Source organism: Lepisosteus oculatus, chromosome 15, assembly GCF_040954835.1.
Source record: "Lepisosteus oculatus isolate fLepOcu1 chromosome 15, fLepOcu1.hap2, whole genome shotgun sequence".
NCBI classification, from domain to species: domain Eukaryota; kingdom Metazoa; phylum Chordata; class Actinopteri; order Semionotiformes; family Lepisosteidae; genus Lepisosteus; species Lepisosteus oculatus.
Genome location: NC_090710.1, coordinates 33,109,258 through 33,129,488, shown reverse-complemented (window position 1 = coordinate 33,129,488; position 20,231 = coordinate 33,109,258). Strand labels below are relative to the sequence as shown.

The 20,231-nt window shown below is 35.3% G+C and overlaps 1 protein-coding gene across 2 annotated transcripts in view; it reads left to right on the top strand.

Moving 5' to 3' along the window:
- Nucleotides 1–20,231, top strand: part of LOC102690702 (kelch-like protein 1) — a 54,751-nt gene that overhangs the window by 6,014 nt on the left and 28,506 nt on the right. For both annotated transcript variants that reach the window (XM_015364514.2, XM_006639378.3), the window contains exons 3-5: nucleotides 11,040–11,222; nucleotides 13,383–13,519; nucleotides 19,242–19,438. In XM_015364514.2, the coding sequence (XP_015220000.1) occupies nucleotides 11,040–11,222; nucleotides 13,383–13,519; nucleotides 19,242–19,438 (517 nt within the window). The remainder of the gene's footprint in view (nucleotides 1–11,039; nucleotides 11,223–13,382; nucleotides 13,520–19,241; nucleotides 19,439–20,231) is intronic.

The window sequence follows — 20,231 nt, the reverse complement described above, 5'->3', positions numbered from 1 at the left end:
AATACTACTACTACTACTACTAATAATAATAATAATAGCTTACATTTCTGGACACTCCACTCAAAGCGCTTTACAGGTAATGGGGATCCCCTCCACCACAACCAATGTGTAGCATCCACCTGAATGATGCGACGGCAGCCATAGTGCACCAGAACGCTCACCACACACCAGCTCTCAGTGGGGAGGAGAGCAGAGTAAGAAGCCAATTCATAGATGGGGATTATTATTAAGCCATGATTGGTAAGGCCAATGGGAAATTTGGCCAGGACGCTGGGGTTACACCCCTACTCTTTTCTAGAAATGCCCTGGGATTTTGATCTGTGGTATTCATACAAATTTCTATTCCATGATGAACATGAAAGGTCTTAATGTTTCATCAGGTTGCACACGTGAAATCAGTTCTTAAAATGCAAACTTTAACAGATATACTCAGAGAATTCTATGCTACCTATTTTCTAATGAAATGGTTCCCAGGCCTGGCCTTGAAAAACTACTGTTTTATGTTTCAGCTGTCAGTCCATTTGAGGTCAATTAAGAAATTCAGAGCCAGCCGAAATGAAAACATGCTTATCCTTCAGGGCAAGGGTTGGATCCCAATGATTCCACACTTGACTGTACCTCTACCAGACCTTAAAGAATGCTGTCTTTACAAAGCACTGCGGTCTGCCAGCCCTAGCTGATGAGCAAAGCATGCAGTCTACAGACTATATTGTACCTAAATTGTCCTCTAGGGTGCTAGTGAACTGAGCAGAAGTGCCCAATCTGTTTCCTAGAGACCCAATGTATTACAATCAAGATATTCAATGGTAGTTTATTAAGCTAAGGGGCATCCATTACTGTATAACATCCTTTACATTTCAGAGGCAGGTAGCTGGAGGCAACTGAAGGAAATTATGAGCCCACCTATACTGTGTAAAATTATAGACTGGTTGTTGTGAAATGGGGTCTCTAACAAAAGTTCAGGAGGAAGTTTAGATCCTAATCTCACACACTCTGTTCACCTATGTTTAAGTTTCCCACCCAGGACTTCCCTCTGTGTATCTCTCTTGCATCCCCCCTGCCTCCCACCTACAGTACACCCTCGCAGCAGCTCCCCAGCTCAGTCCTCGCTATAGAGAGGGGGGTTTGGGCAGCCTGTCCTCACAGCTAGACTGCATTCACTCAGCTAGGTGATTCATGCCAAATCCCCGCTGTCCTTTTCATTAGGAGGGAATTGAGCTACTGAAATGAGCTAAATGATTGACTAGAAAGGCATATTGTAAATTGCACATACAAATGTATAAATATAAGATGTTGTTTATTTAAAACAACAAACAAAAACAACAACAAAAATTGTGCTTTTTATTAAGATAATGTATATCATTTTTCATTAAATTTACACACAAGACTGTATAATCTAGGTGTCCTAAAGAAAATAATACAAATATATACCTTTTTTTTAAAGATAAGAACATACTGTATGTATTTTTAACTAAGCTCTGCTACTCAAATATGAACATAAACATTGCTAACAAGAGGAGCCCATTTAGCTCATCTTCATGTAGCTCATTTGGTTGTTAGTAGCTAATTTATCCAAGGATCTCATCTAAATGCTACTGAAAGACACCAGGGTATCAGCTTTGATAGCATGGCTGGGTGCCTTAAGTAGTTTTCTTTATAGAATACTACAAAGATTGTAATTTTTTTTTTTCAGAAAACAATTTCACAGTTGCTGGCATTATTGTATTGAATTTATACCTTTATCTGCACCCTTCAGATCAATGAAATAAATCAATCCTATGACAGTGACATTGCTTCAGGACTCCAATTTACCCTTATCTGGATTCCAACAATCCTGCAAAGAGTGTAAAAGGATCATTGTGCAAATATACAGTGGAACATACAGCAAAAACTATTTTAAAAAATGTCAAAAATTTTAATAGTTTAATCCCTGTAAAATTTTAATAGTTTAATCCCTAATCCCTTCAGTTATCTTGTAAAATTACTTTAGTTCAGTGATTAAGAGAGAAAAAAACAGCAAGTTAAAGAATGTCCTCACTAAGGAAAAGCTGAGTCTTAACAATACAATATCAGACTGAAATTTTTGAGTGTCTGTTTTAAGTTGCTCAGGTCCAGAGAGTCTTTTCCTGGTAGAAAAATAATTACTAAATACTAAAGTGTTAAACTTCACTGAGAATTGGTGAGTTCAGAAATAGCCAAGGTGTCTACCATGTACTGTATGCCTATATATCAGGCTGGCAAATTATACCTTTCAGTAGAACACTATGTACACTTTACATTTTTATACGCTGCACATACATGGTTATATCTGAAATACATAATCAATTCACCATAGCAAAACCATAAAGGATTTCAAGGTTATAGTTAATTTTGACAGATGTATAGTCTAAACTAGTGATATGCATTGTCATGAGATGTAATTCATTTTAAACAAAACCTTCACAGCATGATAGCTGTCGCTTTTCATGAGATGTTCCTTCCAAATCTATTTGACAAGGAGACTGACAGGTTTACTGCAACTCAAGTGCCCTTTGATGCCCTTTGTTAATAAAAGCAGGACTCTTAGGACTTTATCTAGGGTGTAGATAATAAAACAGGACCTTTACAGAAACAAAAGGAAATATAAAGCTGCATTCGTCCAAGAGTGGCATTAGATTTATGCTTTAATTCAACTTCACCAAGCTTAAAATGACTGACATATAATGGAATATGTTTTCATTTGCTCCTGTGACATTTAGTGAACCTTACAATGACTGCAGTTTACTACAGTACAAAGAAGCAGCGGTGCTGGCTTACTAAATAATTAATGTAGGTTATTCTTTTTCAGTGTTTGGAATAGTCTTAAGCTAAACTACTGAAAATGACTTGTTTAAATATCTATAACCTTTCTTAGATAAAAACTGACTTATTTTGTTCCTCTGTGTACTTTATGTCGAGTACTTTGGGTTTAATCTAAAAACAATTACAACTTGTCCAAATCTTGCTGAGAAACAACTTAGCCATAATTATGTCTCTTTTATGGAAAGATTCTGACTAGGCTTGATGTGAATTTGAAGGAACTGCCCTTTAAAAACTGTTTAACCTATAAATAAATACAAATAAACCATTGTTGCTTCTTATTTTTAGATCAGATATTACAAAATACTCAAAATGCTTTCAGTCTTTCCATTGGTGTGATCTACAGTACTAGAGATGACATTTAGCTTTTACTGCTGTTGCATATTGGTATACAGTAGGTGAGAACTGATGTTGTCCAGGAGCTGCAGGTCTCTTAGATATCTTCTGCACACCTGTGCTGAGACTGATTCTACCACCAGATCACCACTAAGAAGTTTAAAAGCTTTTGATTTACAGTATGAGTTGAATACTTTGGTTCAGCCCCACACAGTTCCATTTTTGTGAATTGCTTAATCTTCTGTATAAGATAATGTTGTAACACTGCAAGACATTTTTAAATTGGATTAAAGATTTGTAAAAAAAAACATGGAATACTTACTGCATTGGAAGACCAAGTTTTGAGTTTTGCTGCCTGCATTGCTTAGAGTTAGCGTTTCTTTTTCAATGTTTATTTTTGTCACTTCACTTCTCTGTAAAACTGCTTTGGGTTCATTCCATTCCCCAAACAAAAACACCAAAAGTCTGCTAATTGAGAAACAAGGCAAGTCGGATTTCACTTAACATCTCTGCCCCTGAGTGTTTTACCTCATCAATCTTTCAAACACTGTTTACAGGTGACCTTGAGGTTTAGTTCTGCAGGTTACTAACTAATAGATTTTGTTGCAGATTTATTTTTGCTAGTTTTTGAAAGAGACATCCATCCTTATATCTGTCAACAGAACAAAGATGTGTGCAGCTTACAATAATTACATCTATAATGAATAATTATGTTTAATAATGATATAAAAACATCGTATGATCTGAAGGCAATGAATAAGCTTGCCAAATTGTTATCTAATAAAGATATAATGACTGCTTTTTGTAGTTTAAAAGGAGGGGTATTTGAACAAAATCTTATGACAGTGGGTGAGGATGACATTAAGTCAGTTGAGTCAGAAAACCAGTATTGCTTGGCAGTCAATACTCGATATGAAAAACTGTAATATACTGTAATATATGTTCTTGAAGTGATGCAAACCTTGATGAATCTTACAATATAAGCATGGTAGGGAGAGGCTTGGATTAAACTAGATTATGTAAAGGGCTTTGTATGAAATGGGTGATTTTTTTCTAAACAACCCCTGAAAAAAGACTCTATGTAAAAACTATGCTAGAAGTTACACTGTCAGAAGCTGTCTAGATCATCTTGTCTAGTTAAGATGTTTCACATCACTGATTATTAAATCATATTTTCAAATGAAAGTGCTACCGGCAAGGACACACTTAACCATAAATTATCAGGTTGTGAAATGTGTTTTTGTTATTGTTATTTTTTAAAGGAGGGCTTCAGTCTGAATCATTTTTCAGTGTAACACATTGACATACTGTATTATTACCAGTTCAATTATAAAAGAAAAGTACCCTGAACAGTATTTTTAGAAACATCCTTTTCACTTATGATATTGTTTCCCATTATTGTTGAAACAAAATCCAATTGAGTTGTGTGTTTTTGTAGGAATTGACATAATAACATCATTGACAAGGTTAATAAGACAACAAGGCCTATCTTATTTAAAACAAGTTACCCTGGTTGGAGAAAAAATAGCACTGTAACTCCACTTGTGCGTAACACTTGTGTACTTTGGTATTGTGCAAATGTGAATTGCTAACTGTGATGCATTTTGTACGTGCAAAGAGCCCGGCACGCTCTGCATTTCATCTTTAATTCATGAGAATAACGTATAAGAATAATGTATAATAACGTTGTTCTAAGTATTATAACAACGTGTAATGTCATGGAAACAAGTATGGATGTATGATGGACATTTAAGACTTCAACAGGGCCATAACATGGGTAACCAGGCAGTCTCCTCAAAAGAGAATGTAGTAATTAATTCATTTAATCCTTAATCAAGTCATGATTAAGGAAAACGGATATTGTAGTGGCAAATGATCTCAGCATTTCCTTGAGCACTGTGCACAAACATTATCAGTAAGCATACTGCAAAGTCTTCACCTGCTGGGTACTGGTTCCAAAGTAACTCTCAGATGCTCACAGATACACATAGCCAAGGCTGCTGTATTTCACACATTATTTTTTAGAAGAAGATGAGTAAGTGATGGCAAAGCACAGGAGCTCTTAACAGATATTTTTCATGTGCCAAATTTCAGTACATTGGTGATGAAGAGGGACACGTGTCTAAAATGGTTTGTGGATTTTGTGTGAAAATTATGTGCAGCATAGCTTTTTTAGTTGTACTTGTAGCTACTGTATGTACAAATAAACACGCTGTCTTACCTTAGTTATAGAAAAGCCCTCATAGCCAAAAGGAGATCCACCCACATAACTAACATAATGTTTTCATTAAGGAGTAGAAGAAGTTTTAGATGTAGAATTTCAGGAATACATAGAGTATATTTTAGTCTCTGTATGATGTACTGTGAACGAATAAGAACTTCTAGTTTGATTTACTGTGGTAAAAATATGTTTGACTGAAAGGTACTCATGTAGAGCTTTCTTGATAAATATTATTATTTATAGAAATTGGTAACTGATTATATTAATTTTAGAAATCTGGCCTGAATTATGTAAAAAAAAATATATACAGGTATATAAACCTTATAACAGCTAAAAAGCTGCAAACTACTGTACAGAAAGTCTTGAAATATATTTTATAATACATAAAGACAATAAAAACCTTCCATATGAACAGATAAATTACATTATATGTTGTTGGTACAAAACATGCTAGAATTCAAATTGAAACTTTCAGAAAAGTGGGCATGGCATTTTAGACTTCCTGAATATAGAGACCTTCTGAGAAGCTGTATTTTATCAGAAAAACAATTGCTTGTCCTTAGTATACCTTATATATTTTATATTCAGGTTTTAGTTCAGGAATGGAGAATCTTGGAGAAACACAGTCCAGCAGGTCTTTATGCATTTTTAAGGTCACATTTAAAGGATTAATTTGCAGTATTGAAAGACATAGGAACTTTTGCACTATTTAGTATGTTAAATACTCGGTGTCAAGGCCGGTTGTGTTAGAGAACTACAAGGTGTAGGCATTTAAATTCCTAGCAGTCTCTTAACTACTTAATTGAACAAACTGAGGAAAGATGATAATAAGAAATTGAATGAAGATTAGGAGTGGATCTGATTCAAAATTATCAAACTATTCACAAAGTCAGCTCAGTGATTTTCTTCAGAAATAACAGTGAAAAATGAACACAAACAAGGACACAAGTGGAAAGTTACAATTACACAAAAGGCACTTTTGTAGGCAAGGTTTTGTGGGAGTTTGACATTGAATAGGCTACTCGGCCACTCCTGGCCTCTTTCAAGACGTGATTGGATGAGACCTTGATCAACTGGCTAATAATTAGCAAATTAGCTAATTATAATAATAATAATTAATAATTGCTTACACTTATATAGCGCTTTTTCTGGACACTCCACTCAAAGCGCTTTACAGGTAATGGGGACTCCCCTCCACCACCACCAATGTGCAGCATCCACCTGGATGATGCGACGGCAGCCATAGTGCGCCAGAACGCTCACCACACATCAGCTATCAGTGGGGAGGAGAGCAGAGTAATGAAGCCAATTCACAGAGGGGGATTGTTAGGAGGCCATGATGGGGAAATTTGGCCACGATGCCGGGGTTACACCCCTACTCTTTTTCGAGAAACACCCTGGGATTTTTAATGACCACAGAGAGTCAGGACCTCGGTTTTTACGTCTCATCCGAAGGACGGCGCCTGTTTACAGTATAGTGTCCCTGTCACTACACTGGGGCATTAGGACCCACATGGACCGCAGGGTGAGCGCCCCCTGCTGGCCCCACTAACACCTCTTCCAGCAGCAACCTTAGTTTTTCCCAGGAGGTCTCCCATCCAGGTACTGACCAGGCTCACACCTGCTTAGCTTCAGTGGGTTGCCAGTTGTGAGTTGCAGGGTGATATGGCTGATATTATGATATTATGTGATATTATGTTGAATTCCCTCCTCTTGTCTGCGACCTTATGTTCTAAATCTCCCACTTAGTTCAAAACTAAATTGTTAGAAATTTTAGATATTCAAGTTTCAAGATTGACTCATAAAACCTTCTGGATCATGATTCTCTAAAACCAGGTTCACCACTTAAATAGTTTATTTTTAAACAAACACTGCTTAGTTGCAAAACAAAATAATATTGACTAAAGATTGTGTCTATCTAAGATTTAAATAAAGCAGATGTTTAACTATTATAATTTGTATGCAAATGGAAACAATTTTAACTATGTAGTCCATTGCATGTCTGGCATTTTAAAACACATCAGGGGTTTCAGTTATGAGGGAAATATAAAGCACTGAAGCAGGTTGTAGCAATTACAGAGTAAACTATGTAATTAGATATAATTACATAATAACTGAATTATCCGACCCATTATAGAAACACATGAAGCAGCATAACTATAGTTTTGGTTAACTTATCTTGCATGATATTTCTTACATTTTTATGTCAGTACTGGAATTTGGAACATACAGTACAAGTATGTGTCAAATAAATTATCTGCTAAATTTCTAACATCTTACAAGTGGGTGAAATACTAAACAGCTGTGATTCTGTAACCCCTCTTTGGTATAAAACAGATTACCTATTGTACATTTGCAACTTCTAGCTGTGAATACAAATGCATTTTCCAAGTAACAATTTAACAAAATTGGGTTGAGAGGATATCCAAGTAATTAAAGAATGTAATGAATGGATATTATTAAAATAGGCTATTACTTCCACAACTGTGCTTCACAAAATTGCCTGGTTCATCTTCATCTAAGGTTGATATTAATAAAATTAATTAAACTGTGCAGTAGATTGCATAATTAAATACATTTTTTTGTGAAAAGAGACTACATTCTATTGGATATTCTCTATATCAAAAGATATCACACAGGAATAATATTTCTTAACTTGCAACTGTGAACTGTATAACAGGGTTTTCAGATACATGTCAAATAACAATGTAACAGTAAACAGTAACATTAAACCAGTTTATAATAAATTTATTCATAATATAAAATGTATATATTTATTTCCAGAACTAAGATGAAATAAAATTAGAAACTGATTTTGTTCCATTTAACAAGCTTGCTTTTCAATTCAATTCAAATGTAGAAAAAAAAAACCCTAAGACATTCCTCATACAGGCATTGCTCTTGGGTGTCATTGTAGCTGCATGTGCAATTTGTACAGTATATATTCTGTGTGAGTAATTTTCAGAATAAAGGTAAATCTTTTTTTAAAGTTCAGCCTTAAACCAAACTACTGTTGCAGATATCAGCTGATTTTCTTAAGCACAATGTCGATACACTACAATGGATTTTATCAAAACACATGTCTTTTCTACTGTGGTATGGTAGTGTTCCATCCATCCATTGTCTATCTGTTTAATGCAGTACAGGGCTGTGGGGGAGTCAGAGCCTATCCTGGTAAACAGCAGGTACAAGGCAGGGTACACCCTGGACAGGACACCAGTCCATCACAGGGCACACACACAGACACACACCCTGGACAGAACACCAGTCCATCACAGGGCACACACACACAGGCACACACCCTGGACAGAACACCAGTCCATCACAGGGCACACACACACAGACACACACCCTGGACAGGACACCAGTCCATCACAGGGCACACATAGACACAGGCACACTTACACCAGCACCAGTTTTCCCAGAAGACACTAAAGCTTCCAGCATGTCTTTGGACTATGGGAGGAAACCAGAGCTCCCAGAGGAAACCCATGAAAACACAGTGAGAACATACAGACTGCACAAAGACAACTCCCCAGATCTAGACTTGAACCCAGAGCCCCTGTGCTGCAAGGTAACAATGCTAACCACATTGCAATATTCACCATCACTAATACATAATTATTTGATATTGTAGATATTTCACTGTACACATTATGTTGCAGAAGTTAAAATGTCCAAGCTGACTAACTGTTGCCAATGCAGGCTAGATACCCTGTACTTTGTACAAGATATTTTCACATATACACAAAAATGATGAAGTCTATGAAAACGTACTCCTGTGTCATGACAGCAGTAGTGGTTAGGACCTTTGGGGCCTGTATCTGGAACACTTTGGGTTCAAAGCCTTGGTGGAACACTGAGAAAGATTCTTTACTCTTACTGCTTCACCAGAATTACCCACTGTGTGAATGGGTACACATGGTAGTGTGTTTTGAATAAAAGTGTCAGCTGAATACATTCTGCAACTTTTCATCTTTTTATGGTATAAAGATATTTAATTATTTTACTAAACAGTTTCTGTCTTAATTCCATTTTTCCTCTTCTCACAGAAAAACATGAATCGGCAGTTCAATTACAATCTCATTTTAAGCTTTATGAACTCTTTGCACCTTTTCAGTTGAAGTTTTGACAGAGACACTGTACAGAAACAGCCCTTGTTAAGGCAGCTAAATGTTTACAGAGGGTGTCTTTCTCTAGATCACATAATATTCTTCTCCTTAGTACATGCAGCTTTTGATCCTGTCAGTCACACAGTCTGATGGACCATCTAGGCACTGCACATCTTTCTGCTGGTTTGGATGTTTTTTGGCTACCAGGAGCCAATTAATTCATTATGATAGTTTTAAAATTTGATATTGTCTACTTGCAAAAGGTTTGACATACATTTCTGTGCTGAGATCTTTATTATTTAATGTTTGCATGTTGCATCTTGGTCAGATAATTCATGCCATGGGTTTCAGTAGCAGGCTGAGTATACTCAGATCAACTTGCATACTACTAATGGGAATTCTGAAATGTACAGGTGCCTTTACTTTTTGGAAGCTACACAATTAGAGATTGGATCAGTAAATTCAGAGAGTACTTGAATGGTAATTAGGCATCAATCAATCAGAACCTTTGGCGAAATACCGGACACACAGATTCAAAGAATAAAGTTATTCTCACAGGTTCCCAACATTATCTTAGCAAATTTAATGACTGAGGTTTTGATGTTGTTGATGATGATATCCAGGTCTTGATGGACATTGATGTTATATTTGATCACATGTTGTCATTTAAATATTATGTTAATAATATCACTTTTTTTTGTGCAACATTGTTTGGCTAAAAATCCCGACTCTGTCTAATATTCGTACATTATCATAAACTATTGTAATGCCTGACTTTCAAGGATATCACATAAGGTACTATACAGTTTTTAGTATGACCAGAGGTACAGTATGTGGCTCATGTGATAACTAAAAGTTAACATATAAACCTGTATCAGCACATAACTCAAATCATATGTAAACTATAAACCCTAGAGTGGAATTTACACTATTAGTATTACTGTTCAACAAATGACCAAACTCCAGGTTACAAACGTATTGCATGAGTATAGTAAACCCCTGAGACCTGCTGATTTAACCTCCCTGATTTAATCATAAACCTTATTCTAATTAAGATTGAACCTGAGTAAAACTTTAATCTCAAGAACTGATGTTTTATTCAACGGTATAGTTAAGAATTGACCCTGGGATATTAATTTATCTTTTTATTATTCAACTATATGAGGCAAGAAGTTTAAATACCCTATAATTTATAGAATACCCAGCAGTTTTATTTTAAATCTTTTCATCATCTAACACACTGTTGTAACCTCTGACTTTTGTTCACTTGTCTAGAAATAAAAAGTTAAAAACAGTGCCAAGTCATTTACATTTTCTTCATAAATGCAATATGGGTGTTTTACTTCAGACGTACAACAGACCATAAAGAAAGTTCAACAGATTATTCTCTGTTGTAGCTCTTTCTCTGGTGGTTGTCAGAGGGATATTGATTTCCTTTATTAGCTTTTCAGGGTCTTGCTGCAAACACTGTGATTAAAACTGCTGAATTAAGAGCACTTTTATCACCAATGCTATTATTGTGTGCTTTCTAGACTGACAGTGGCCAGCTGTCCCCTGCCACCTCTCAACCATATGGAGTCAGACAGTTCAGAAGAGTTTTATCAGTCTTTACATCATGCAGAGCAGACCTTCAGGAAAATGGAGAGCTACCTGAAGCAGCAACAGCTCTGTGATGTTATATTGATTGCCGGAGACCGCAAGATACCAGCTCATAGGTGAGGCATTTGTTTGTGAACTAGGAACTTGGACATGAAACAAACCAAACCAAACAAACCAAAGCCATTGAATTAGAACTGTTCAATTATGCATGCAATGGCTACCACTTCTTAAGTTCTACATACACATAAATATTTTTGATGTTGTTTTAGTTTATTCTAAAATAATTTCAAACTTAAGGATATGAGAATTAGGGGGGAAACACGTTAATTGTTCTAGTTCTAAATTTCACCAGGAAATCAAACATAACAGAGAGCAGGGATGAAACATAGAACATGACAGTTATTTCTAAATAACACTGTGGTAAATAGAAATTAGTAATTGCATAAAATAGAATCAGAAATAATCAAAGTGTGCCAATGAATACTGTAAGTCAAAGAAGCAAAAGACTTCTTGGGTACAACAGGATTTCTCAGACCTGGCAGTGTTCCTTAACAGATAATTCCTACACATTTTTCATCAACATGACTGTAAATGTATTGTGACATACTGTAAACAGAAAATTACAGTGAATATAAATATCCAGATACAAATAATATGTATCATAAAAAGATTGTTTCTCACATAAATCAATATCCAGGCTGCTCTGCTAGAATACAATTTCTTCACAATGGAAGTGATTCATTTGGTATGCCACCAGCATCAAAGATGCCATTTAAAGAATCCTTGGACATCTTATCTTTTGACAGACACTTGTGACCTTTATTAGCAATCTCAGTAGTTTTAGTTTGTGTCCTCATGAGTTTCAATTTAAGCTTTTCAGATATTTGAGATTAAATCAACATCTTAGGTCAAGATAAGTACAACATAGTATTCCCATCATAATTTGTACAAGTTACATGGCTCTGTGTTTAAAATAGAGACTCAGTAGTGCTACGTGTCTAGATTGTGAGGTGTTGTTAGTTTTATGTGTTCCAGGTTTCTTGATGAAATTATGCATATGCAGTTTATGTATATAAATAAAATATACTGAATCAAATCAATTAAAGGAGACATTTAAAGTTTTCATAAAATATGTTAAAGATAACAGATTATTTACAAAAGGTTTATGTATTGTATGGATAATAAACCATAAAATTACAGTTATTTTTAAATGGCCCAGAAAATATTTTTAATACTAAGACTATACTGTATATTCAGTATGTTCAATATGAACTAGTTAACAGAGAACTCTGTATAGAAAATATTTTTCCAGCACAAAACAGAAAATGGTGTTGTTAGCTCATATGTTTTGTATTTATTGTAGTGCTTGAACACTACATTTCATAAAAATTTCAATATAATTCAAGTTAAATGTCTTTTATTGTTCTTGTCAACTCATACTAGCAATTCAGTGTTAAAAATAATATAATGAAAAGGGGTCTAAACTGCATTTAAAAAAAAGCACTCAATTTTTCACATTTGTGCTGTAGATTTAAAGAAAAAATATAGGGAATATTTTTTGCTCCTTTTCAAATGTGAATTTAAAGAAATTTATCATCCTCTTAATCCAACAAAATTATTTCTAATTTGGCCTAAGAAGGAGTGCAAATGCCCTTTCTGTTTGTACAAATACTCAATAGTGTTATTAAAGAATTAATGTTCATCACATCGAAATCTGTCTTACTAGGTATCTACTATGGTAATAAACGGGCTTCAATACACACAGACTTTTAAGGCTCTTGTGCTAACTAAAACTATTCATAATTGGGACATGACTTCAGTCCTCTGTAAATTGCAAGTCTAGAGTGGATTTTAGAGTTCTATTGCTCACTGATTGGCGAAACTCCAGATAACAAACCTGCTCTCTATAAAATTGAGACTTTTAGGGTTTTCCTGGTCAAGTAAAATAATGGTCTGCATAGAGCATATTTTAAGGCGTATTTAATGGAGAGAGCTCAACTCTTAATCTGAGATCTGCTGATTCAGGGCTTCCCACTCTACTGAGCACTTCATGTGATATGTTTTACAAAAAATAAATTAAAAGCTAAATAAAACTCATGGTTTTAATAGTCAGTTAACTGTGTTATTTTCTCTTTCATGTGTTTGATGTGTGCAGACGGCACAGCTTTAAAGCATCTTGAAAAGTGCTGTAATTATATCAGCAATTATAGACATATTTTGGATCATCATGTACTTTTAGCATCAGACTCTGAACTGTCTCGTTGATTCACTTGCAGGCTCGTTCTAAGCGCTGTGTCAGACTACTTTGCTGCAATGTTTACAAGTGATGTTTGTGAAGCCAAACAAGAAGAAGTCAAAATGGAAGGGATTGATCCATCTGCCCTGTGGGATTTGGTGCAGTTCGCTTACACTGGTATTTTTTCTAATTTACATTCTACTAATTAAAGCCGCTTTCTGCCATAAACCTTTCCTTGAATCAAAATGAAATTTAACATACAGTAATATCAAATGCAGAGATGCAGAGGGATGTGGATATTGTATGGAACAATTAAAAATTCCTTGAAGGAATTATTAATACAGATGTGACTATTGTATCCTATTCTAAGTCTGAGCTAGGATTATGGACATACTATACAAACAGACAAATCTCATAATGCCAGTACAAAAAACATGTTTATAAAGCTTTTCTTCAAAGAAAAGTGATTAAGGAGTAATTTAACTTCTGGCCATTGTACAAGCTGAAAGATCATTAGAAAAACAAGGCATGTTCTGTGCAATAAAAAGGTAACTTTGACATCCGTAAATAGAAATAAACTCCACACATTTGTGTAGCCAAAACAATCTCATTATTTATTTCAATAATGTTACATTAGTGAGATTGATATTTAGAATCAATACCATAAAGTAAATACAATAACCCAATAATTATATATAGGATGGCAAGGATATCTTTTAAATGTTTATAAAAAGATTTATAGTAATTCTTATATTGTATGAATGATAACAGAAATTCCCATTGTCCATTTCTATAATAAAATATCCTTAAAATGTGAAACCAAATTAATTCTTATTGGGATCACTGCTGTTACTACAAATTGTATTATTAATGTGTTTTTGGTCATTTATAGAATAGGCAACATCACATATTGAAAGTTTGTTATAAATGGCTGAACAAACATACTGTATAAATGGGATATACTAAAAATTGATATTTAACATAGTCACAACATTTCTAAAGTAACTAAAATGGAATAGTTTACTTTATTGATGCATATACTTTATCCAGAACAAAGGCAAATTGAAACAAATTTGTTGTTGAGTTAATTCAACCGCTTACCGTCTAGGTATATTTGAATCAATAGGAGCCCATTATAAAATATTGATTACTGCCTTGTAAAACAGGATCAGTCTCTGTTCTATAAAGTGTAATCTGACACTAATTTTTTAATTAAAAAAAAGAGAGATAAAGAGAGAGCTATGTGCCTGGTTTTCACTCCGCTCATCCATTTCAACCACAGTTTCTGTCCACAGGATACAGCTACGTGCTCTTTGCTCTTTGGCAATACAACAAACAAACTGACCTACTGCATAAGACACAGCTGGAAGTTACAAAAGTTCTGTACACAGCTGATATGTACCAATATGTTATACACCCTGTCCATTTTGTAGTTTACTGGTTGCTGAAGAGTTTCAAACAACATTACTACATAAAGACATTAATAATGGCAGGGTATGTTTGCTCTAAGCGTGTGAGCAGTGGTATGCACTCAGACCTATTTTACACACCAGCAAAAATGGTTATATATTAATTATATGTGATGTCATACGTAAGGTACATGCATTCATATAGATTATACAGTCAAACTGATGCCTCTTTCCAGGCTCTTGGATGGATCTCGGCATTATATAGAAAACCAGTGCAAGAAAGTGTTTTCTTCAAACGTATGCAAAGAATGGGCCAAAACACAATAGTTCAAGTTCAAATTTATTGTCATTATACTCAAACACAGGTACAGTATATAATATAACAAAATGCTATTTAGGTAGCTTTCAGATGGTAAGTAGTACAAAAAACAAAAATACAATTGTATAAAAAAGAAAAGCAGAGACAACAGGCAATGGGCAAAACAACAATAGTTGTTCTGTTGATGTATGAGCAAAATTATACATCAACAGAATGAAATAAAGGATACAAAATGTAATTTTGTAAAGGATACAAACTTATAAAGGATAAAAAACCACATCTTGACATGTGAGGTGGAGGTTGATTTCAATGTGTGTTTGAGTTTTGATAAAGAGAATAAAGTCTTTTTTTCTTTAAGTAAAAAAAGGCTTTCCTCAAGTTTGCATAGCAGAAAGTTACTCAATAGTGTGATTTAGCGGTTGATAGTGTCGGTTAATACGGTACATTTTTCAATAAAAATGTTGATATTTATAGGTCAGATGTCTATAATATACGATATTATACATTTATATTATTATTTCAACATTTTGATCCACCAAATAGTTTTTGTTACTGTACACACCCACACAGGGGGAGTATAAGGAGGTCTGAATAGCTCTGATACATCTGCCTTAAGGCCATTAATTTTATTTTTTTAAATTCAAGTACAGGAGGTTCAGTATTGATTGGAGGAGAGAGCATCCCTCACTGCAGGGCTCACAGTTTCACCTGAAACCAGAGCTCTGGTCAGCTACCCCCAGCAGACAGACCTCATATTATCTGGGCCACAGCACTCAGGCAAGCATCTTTACTGGAGTTTCATAATGGCTAACACCGGTTTCAGAAAATCATAGAATTACTGATTACAGTCATCCAATGTATAATAATAATAATATTAACGAGTATTATTATACACAATTCATTACATAATTTTAATATATAATATAATACTATTATTATTCAAAAGTCTGCATTTATTAAGAGCAGGTTTAGATTAAAATGTACACCTCGAAAACCTTGAGGTTTTGTCCTGCATAATGTTTTCAATAAAGGGTGAAATTACTTATGGAATGGAAATCCATGTATCAGGAAGAGAACAGCAAAAGGCTCTAGTGATTGCAGAAACCTAGCAGTGGAGTTATGAACGCATGTTGGATTATTTCTGCATCCATTACAGCAAACATGTTTCAACCTAGCTGGGTTTCTGATATAGCAAAATGTAGTGTTCACAAAATCATTTTAATTTACCTCTAAAGGTAAATTACTCTAAAGAGAGACCAGATTCCATTTTCTTTGCTCTGGTAGATGATACAGTATTGGGCCAGAGTGTGCCAAAATCCCAGTTTTATCTGAATTAAATTTCAAATTGAAGCCATCTATGCATTATTCTGAATTACATACTCAGTAAGAGTGTGGATGACTAGCGCTGCTTGTGTAAAAATGAACATTATACTCAAACATTATAAAACATAAAGGACCAAGACTGGAACTCTAAGAGCACCAAGCTGCACATAACTCATTTCAGAGTACAGTTTCCCTCTAACCAAAATGTTTTGAAACCCATCCAAAACTATCAGAAAAGTGAGTGCAATACTGCAAGCAAACTAACAGAATAATATGATCCATTATAATAAATCTGTCAGAAAGATCTAAGAAAATTACAAGTAACGAAGGCACTTGGTGTACTATGATGTAAATGATGTAAATGAAGCCAAGACTAAAATAAGCTTCTCTAGCAAACCAGTTACTTGATCTCCTTCATATATTAATCAGCAACTTGTTTTTCAAGAATTTTAAAACAAGTAAACTAGATTGTGACAGGTTTCCAAATAGGCAGCTCATGAGGTCTGAACATATACTGCACAACACATGATGGACAGCAGCACACAATGTAAAGGGGTCTTTATTCAGACACATATTCTATAAACACCAGCAAAGATTCCCTTTAAAACTCATGAGTCCCTTTATAAATTATTCCCTTGTGAGAATGTGACTCTTAGCCCTTCACCAATTAACTAATTGGATAGAGATGGAGAACTTTACAGCCTCTAGTGATGCAGTAGGTAACTGAAAATACTATCCTCTTTACAGCTAGTCAACAACAGTCATAGAGGTCAGTACCAGGCTTAAACTTCAAAGGAAAGTGTATTGCAAGAGTAGCAATAAAATATTAAAGGAGCCTGTATCCCCTGCATACATCATGGCTCGGATATGGATTTGAGTCTGGGTGATGTCATTAGCCTTTTAAACAAGGGGGGAAAGAAGCCATTATTATTATTATTATTATTATTATTATTATTATTATTATTATTGTCAGAAGGCCTTATGTGTGGTGAACTTATACTCATAAAGTTGTGTATTTTCTGTCAGTACAGTACAGAGAACACCACAGATCCTGAATGACGTACAGTAGCTGATTAGCTCTCGGCTGCAAGGCCCCATAGTGCTCGCTACATGTTGAAAGAATGTTTGTTTGGTTCTGTTTTCTTGTACTGGAGACGATCTCCCTGTTGATTCAGTACATGGCCCTGGATTGTGTTGACACTTTAAAATTCTCACCAGTCTTGATGAGAATTTTTCTTTGCAGCACTGATATTGAGCCGTTTTGTTTCTCCTTGCAGAAACTCAGCTCTTATTAACTATTGACTCTGGATGATTTGGTATCTTTCCAAAATCAGAACTGCGACTGTCTGTGGTTCACAATGTTGTACAGAGTTAGCAATAAAATCTTTCATGATTACATATTGATCTCTTTCTTCACATAGTTTTACTGTATGTTTACAGTGTATGAGAAGTGTAACGCTCCCGGGGTTGGCCTGACAGAAAGAAACAGACCGGAGGCTCTGGCGTGGGTTGGCAGGACATTTATTAGAGACGCTGAGGAGGGGTTACAGCACTGCACCACGCCTACACAGACACATGAGGGAAGAGGGCGTCCCCAGCCCTCGTCCCAAACCTCTGCCGCCGTTCCCAGCCTGCCTTGCGTACGCAATGGCTACAGCGCCCCACGTGGGCACTACAGAATATAAAGCATACATGTAAACAATACATGGGAGAATTTTGACCATTAAATCAGAAAGGGTTTGTGAGCCTGCCTACTAAGCCAAGCAGGATATGACCTACAGTCACTTTTCTCTATGAACCTGAAAGCTAAAAAAATTAATGGGATCCTGTCTTCCTATTAAAAGAAATAAAATATGCAGTAACACACTAAACATGAAGCCCTTTTTTTAACTGACAGATTCTCTACACGGGAAATCAATGTTTCCTTAAAACCAAAGAATTGCAAGCTCTCTTAACAAGGATCAAACACATAACTTGAACAAGATCTTTATGGATAATCTAGAGGAACACTTTTCTTCTTTCTCTGTTCTGCCGTCTTCTCTCTCCTCTCCATCTTCCTGTCTCTCTCCATGTGTGTTTTATGTTTTCCTGGACTGATGAAACACTTGAGTATCTTACCTAGTAATTACTGTAATTAATCAAGGTAAACTAGAGGAAAAATACATTATACTGTACCAGCCACTTTTGTTTCTTATTGTGTCTCCTTTTTCATTTGCAGTATCCATTTTCTAATATCCATACAATTTAGAGGTTACGGTGGCTCAGTAATATATGATTTTCAATAACCTGAGATTTACACAGTAATCCAAACACATGCAAAGCAGATAACATTGCAAATAGATCTGAGTAACATCTAAAAACAACACTCACTTGACAAAAATGTTTATTACCAATCCAAACAGCTTTACCAGGTTTTGACAGTTCTAAGATAAAGTTGTTTTTTTTTTGCTTTCAGGTGGTTTGTAGCTGGTGTTTGTCTGCAACAGCATACTGATTGGTTAGTTGGTGAATAAAATTGCATTGTTTGTAGACTGTACTGTTCATATCCTACAGAAAAAGCCCAGCACTGACCACAGCATCCAGCATCCGGCATTTAAAAAAAAAAATAATTCTATCAATTTTCATTAGAAAGACAAGATGGAGGAAAACAATGTCCCGCTTGTTCAGTGTATCAACATAGTGGAACCAGTGGTACTTCGCCAGATCAACACCAAGGAGGCCTCAAGGTTTTGCAGTGGTAAAAAAAAAAAAACTGACATCCTACCTTCCCCACCAAATAAGGCGGGTGTGAAATAAACCTGAACTAGTCTTGAAGAGCCTGATTTAGTCTTTCATCGTGTGCTTGTAGGGTGCCTTGAGCTGAAGGAAGACAACATTGAAAACCTCTTGGCAGCTGCCTGTCTGCTGCAGCTCTCGCAGGTAGTTGATGTTTGCTGTCACTTCCTCATGAAGCTGCTGCATCCATCCAACTGTCTTGGGATCCGGGCTTTTGCAGATGCTCAGGGCTGCCTTGAACTCATGAAGGTGGCGCACAGCTACAGCATGGTGAGAAACTGACTCAGCACATGATACTTAATTTATTTCCAGGCTTCTTTCACATGTTTTACATAGCATTATTAAAATCCCGAAATTACTGTAGTTCAATAGAAAAATACCAGTGCAGCATATATGGTACACAAGAAAAAAAGAGATATTCTTTCAGATCGCAGCTTTACACAGCTTATTTGCTGAACTGCAAATTGTCTTTGAAATGTTCCATATTCCATATTAACTGCTGCTCCTAAACAAATTTGTCAACTCATTTGCAGTTTGCTTCGCCCAGCCAGGGTAGCAGCACCAAACAAATCATATGAACATTTTTATGGACATTTGTCCTTTCTGAGTCGTTAATAGTGTTAAATTAATTTCATGCTTTTAGTTCTTAGCCATGGATTCTGAAGTTTATGCTCAGGGAAAGTTCATTTTAATTATAGGATGCTTCATTAATTGTGTTAGAAATCCACTTTGTAGAGAGATGTAGTTTAAAGAACACATCTGTTTTATTTTGTTCTTTGAGGCTAATACACAGGTAATGGTATGGTAAGGGTTGTAAAAGTGTTTAAAAGTTTCTGTAACATTTTTTTAGTTTTTTTTTTAAATGATTGAATATTTCAAGGAATGTTCCACTTTCTTCCTGCCTGCGTTTTACATAAATATTGTATACTTAGCACAGAAAATATTATATTGGCCTAGAGAGTGTCTAACAACTAACCAAATGAAAATTAAAAAGTAATGCAGTTATAATGTGATATAATCCAATACCCACTCTCTAGTGACAAAAGGACCAAACTAATTTCTC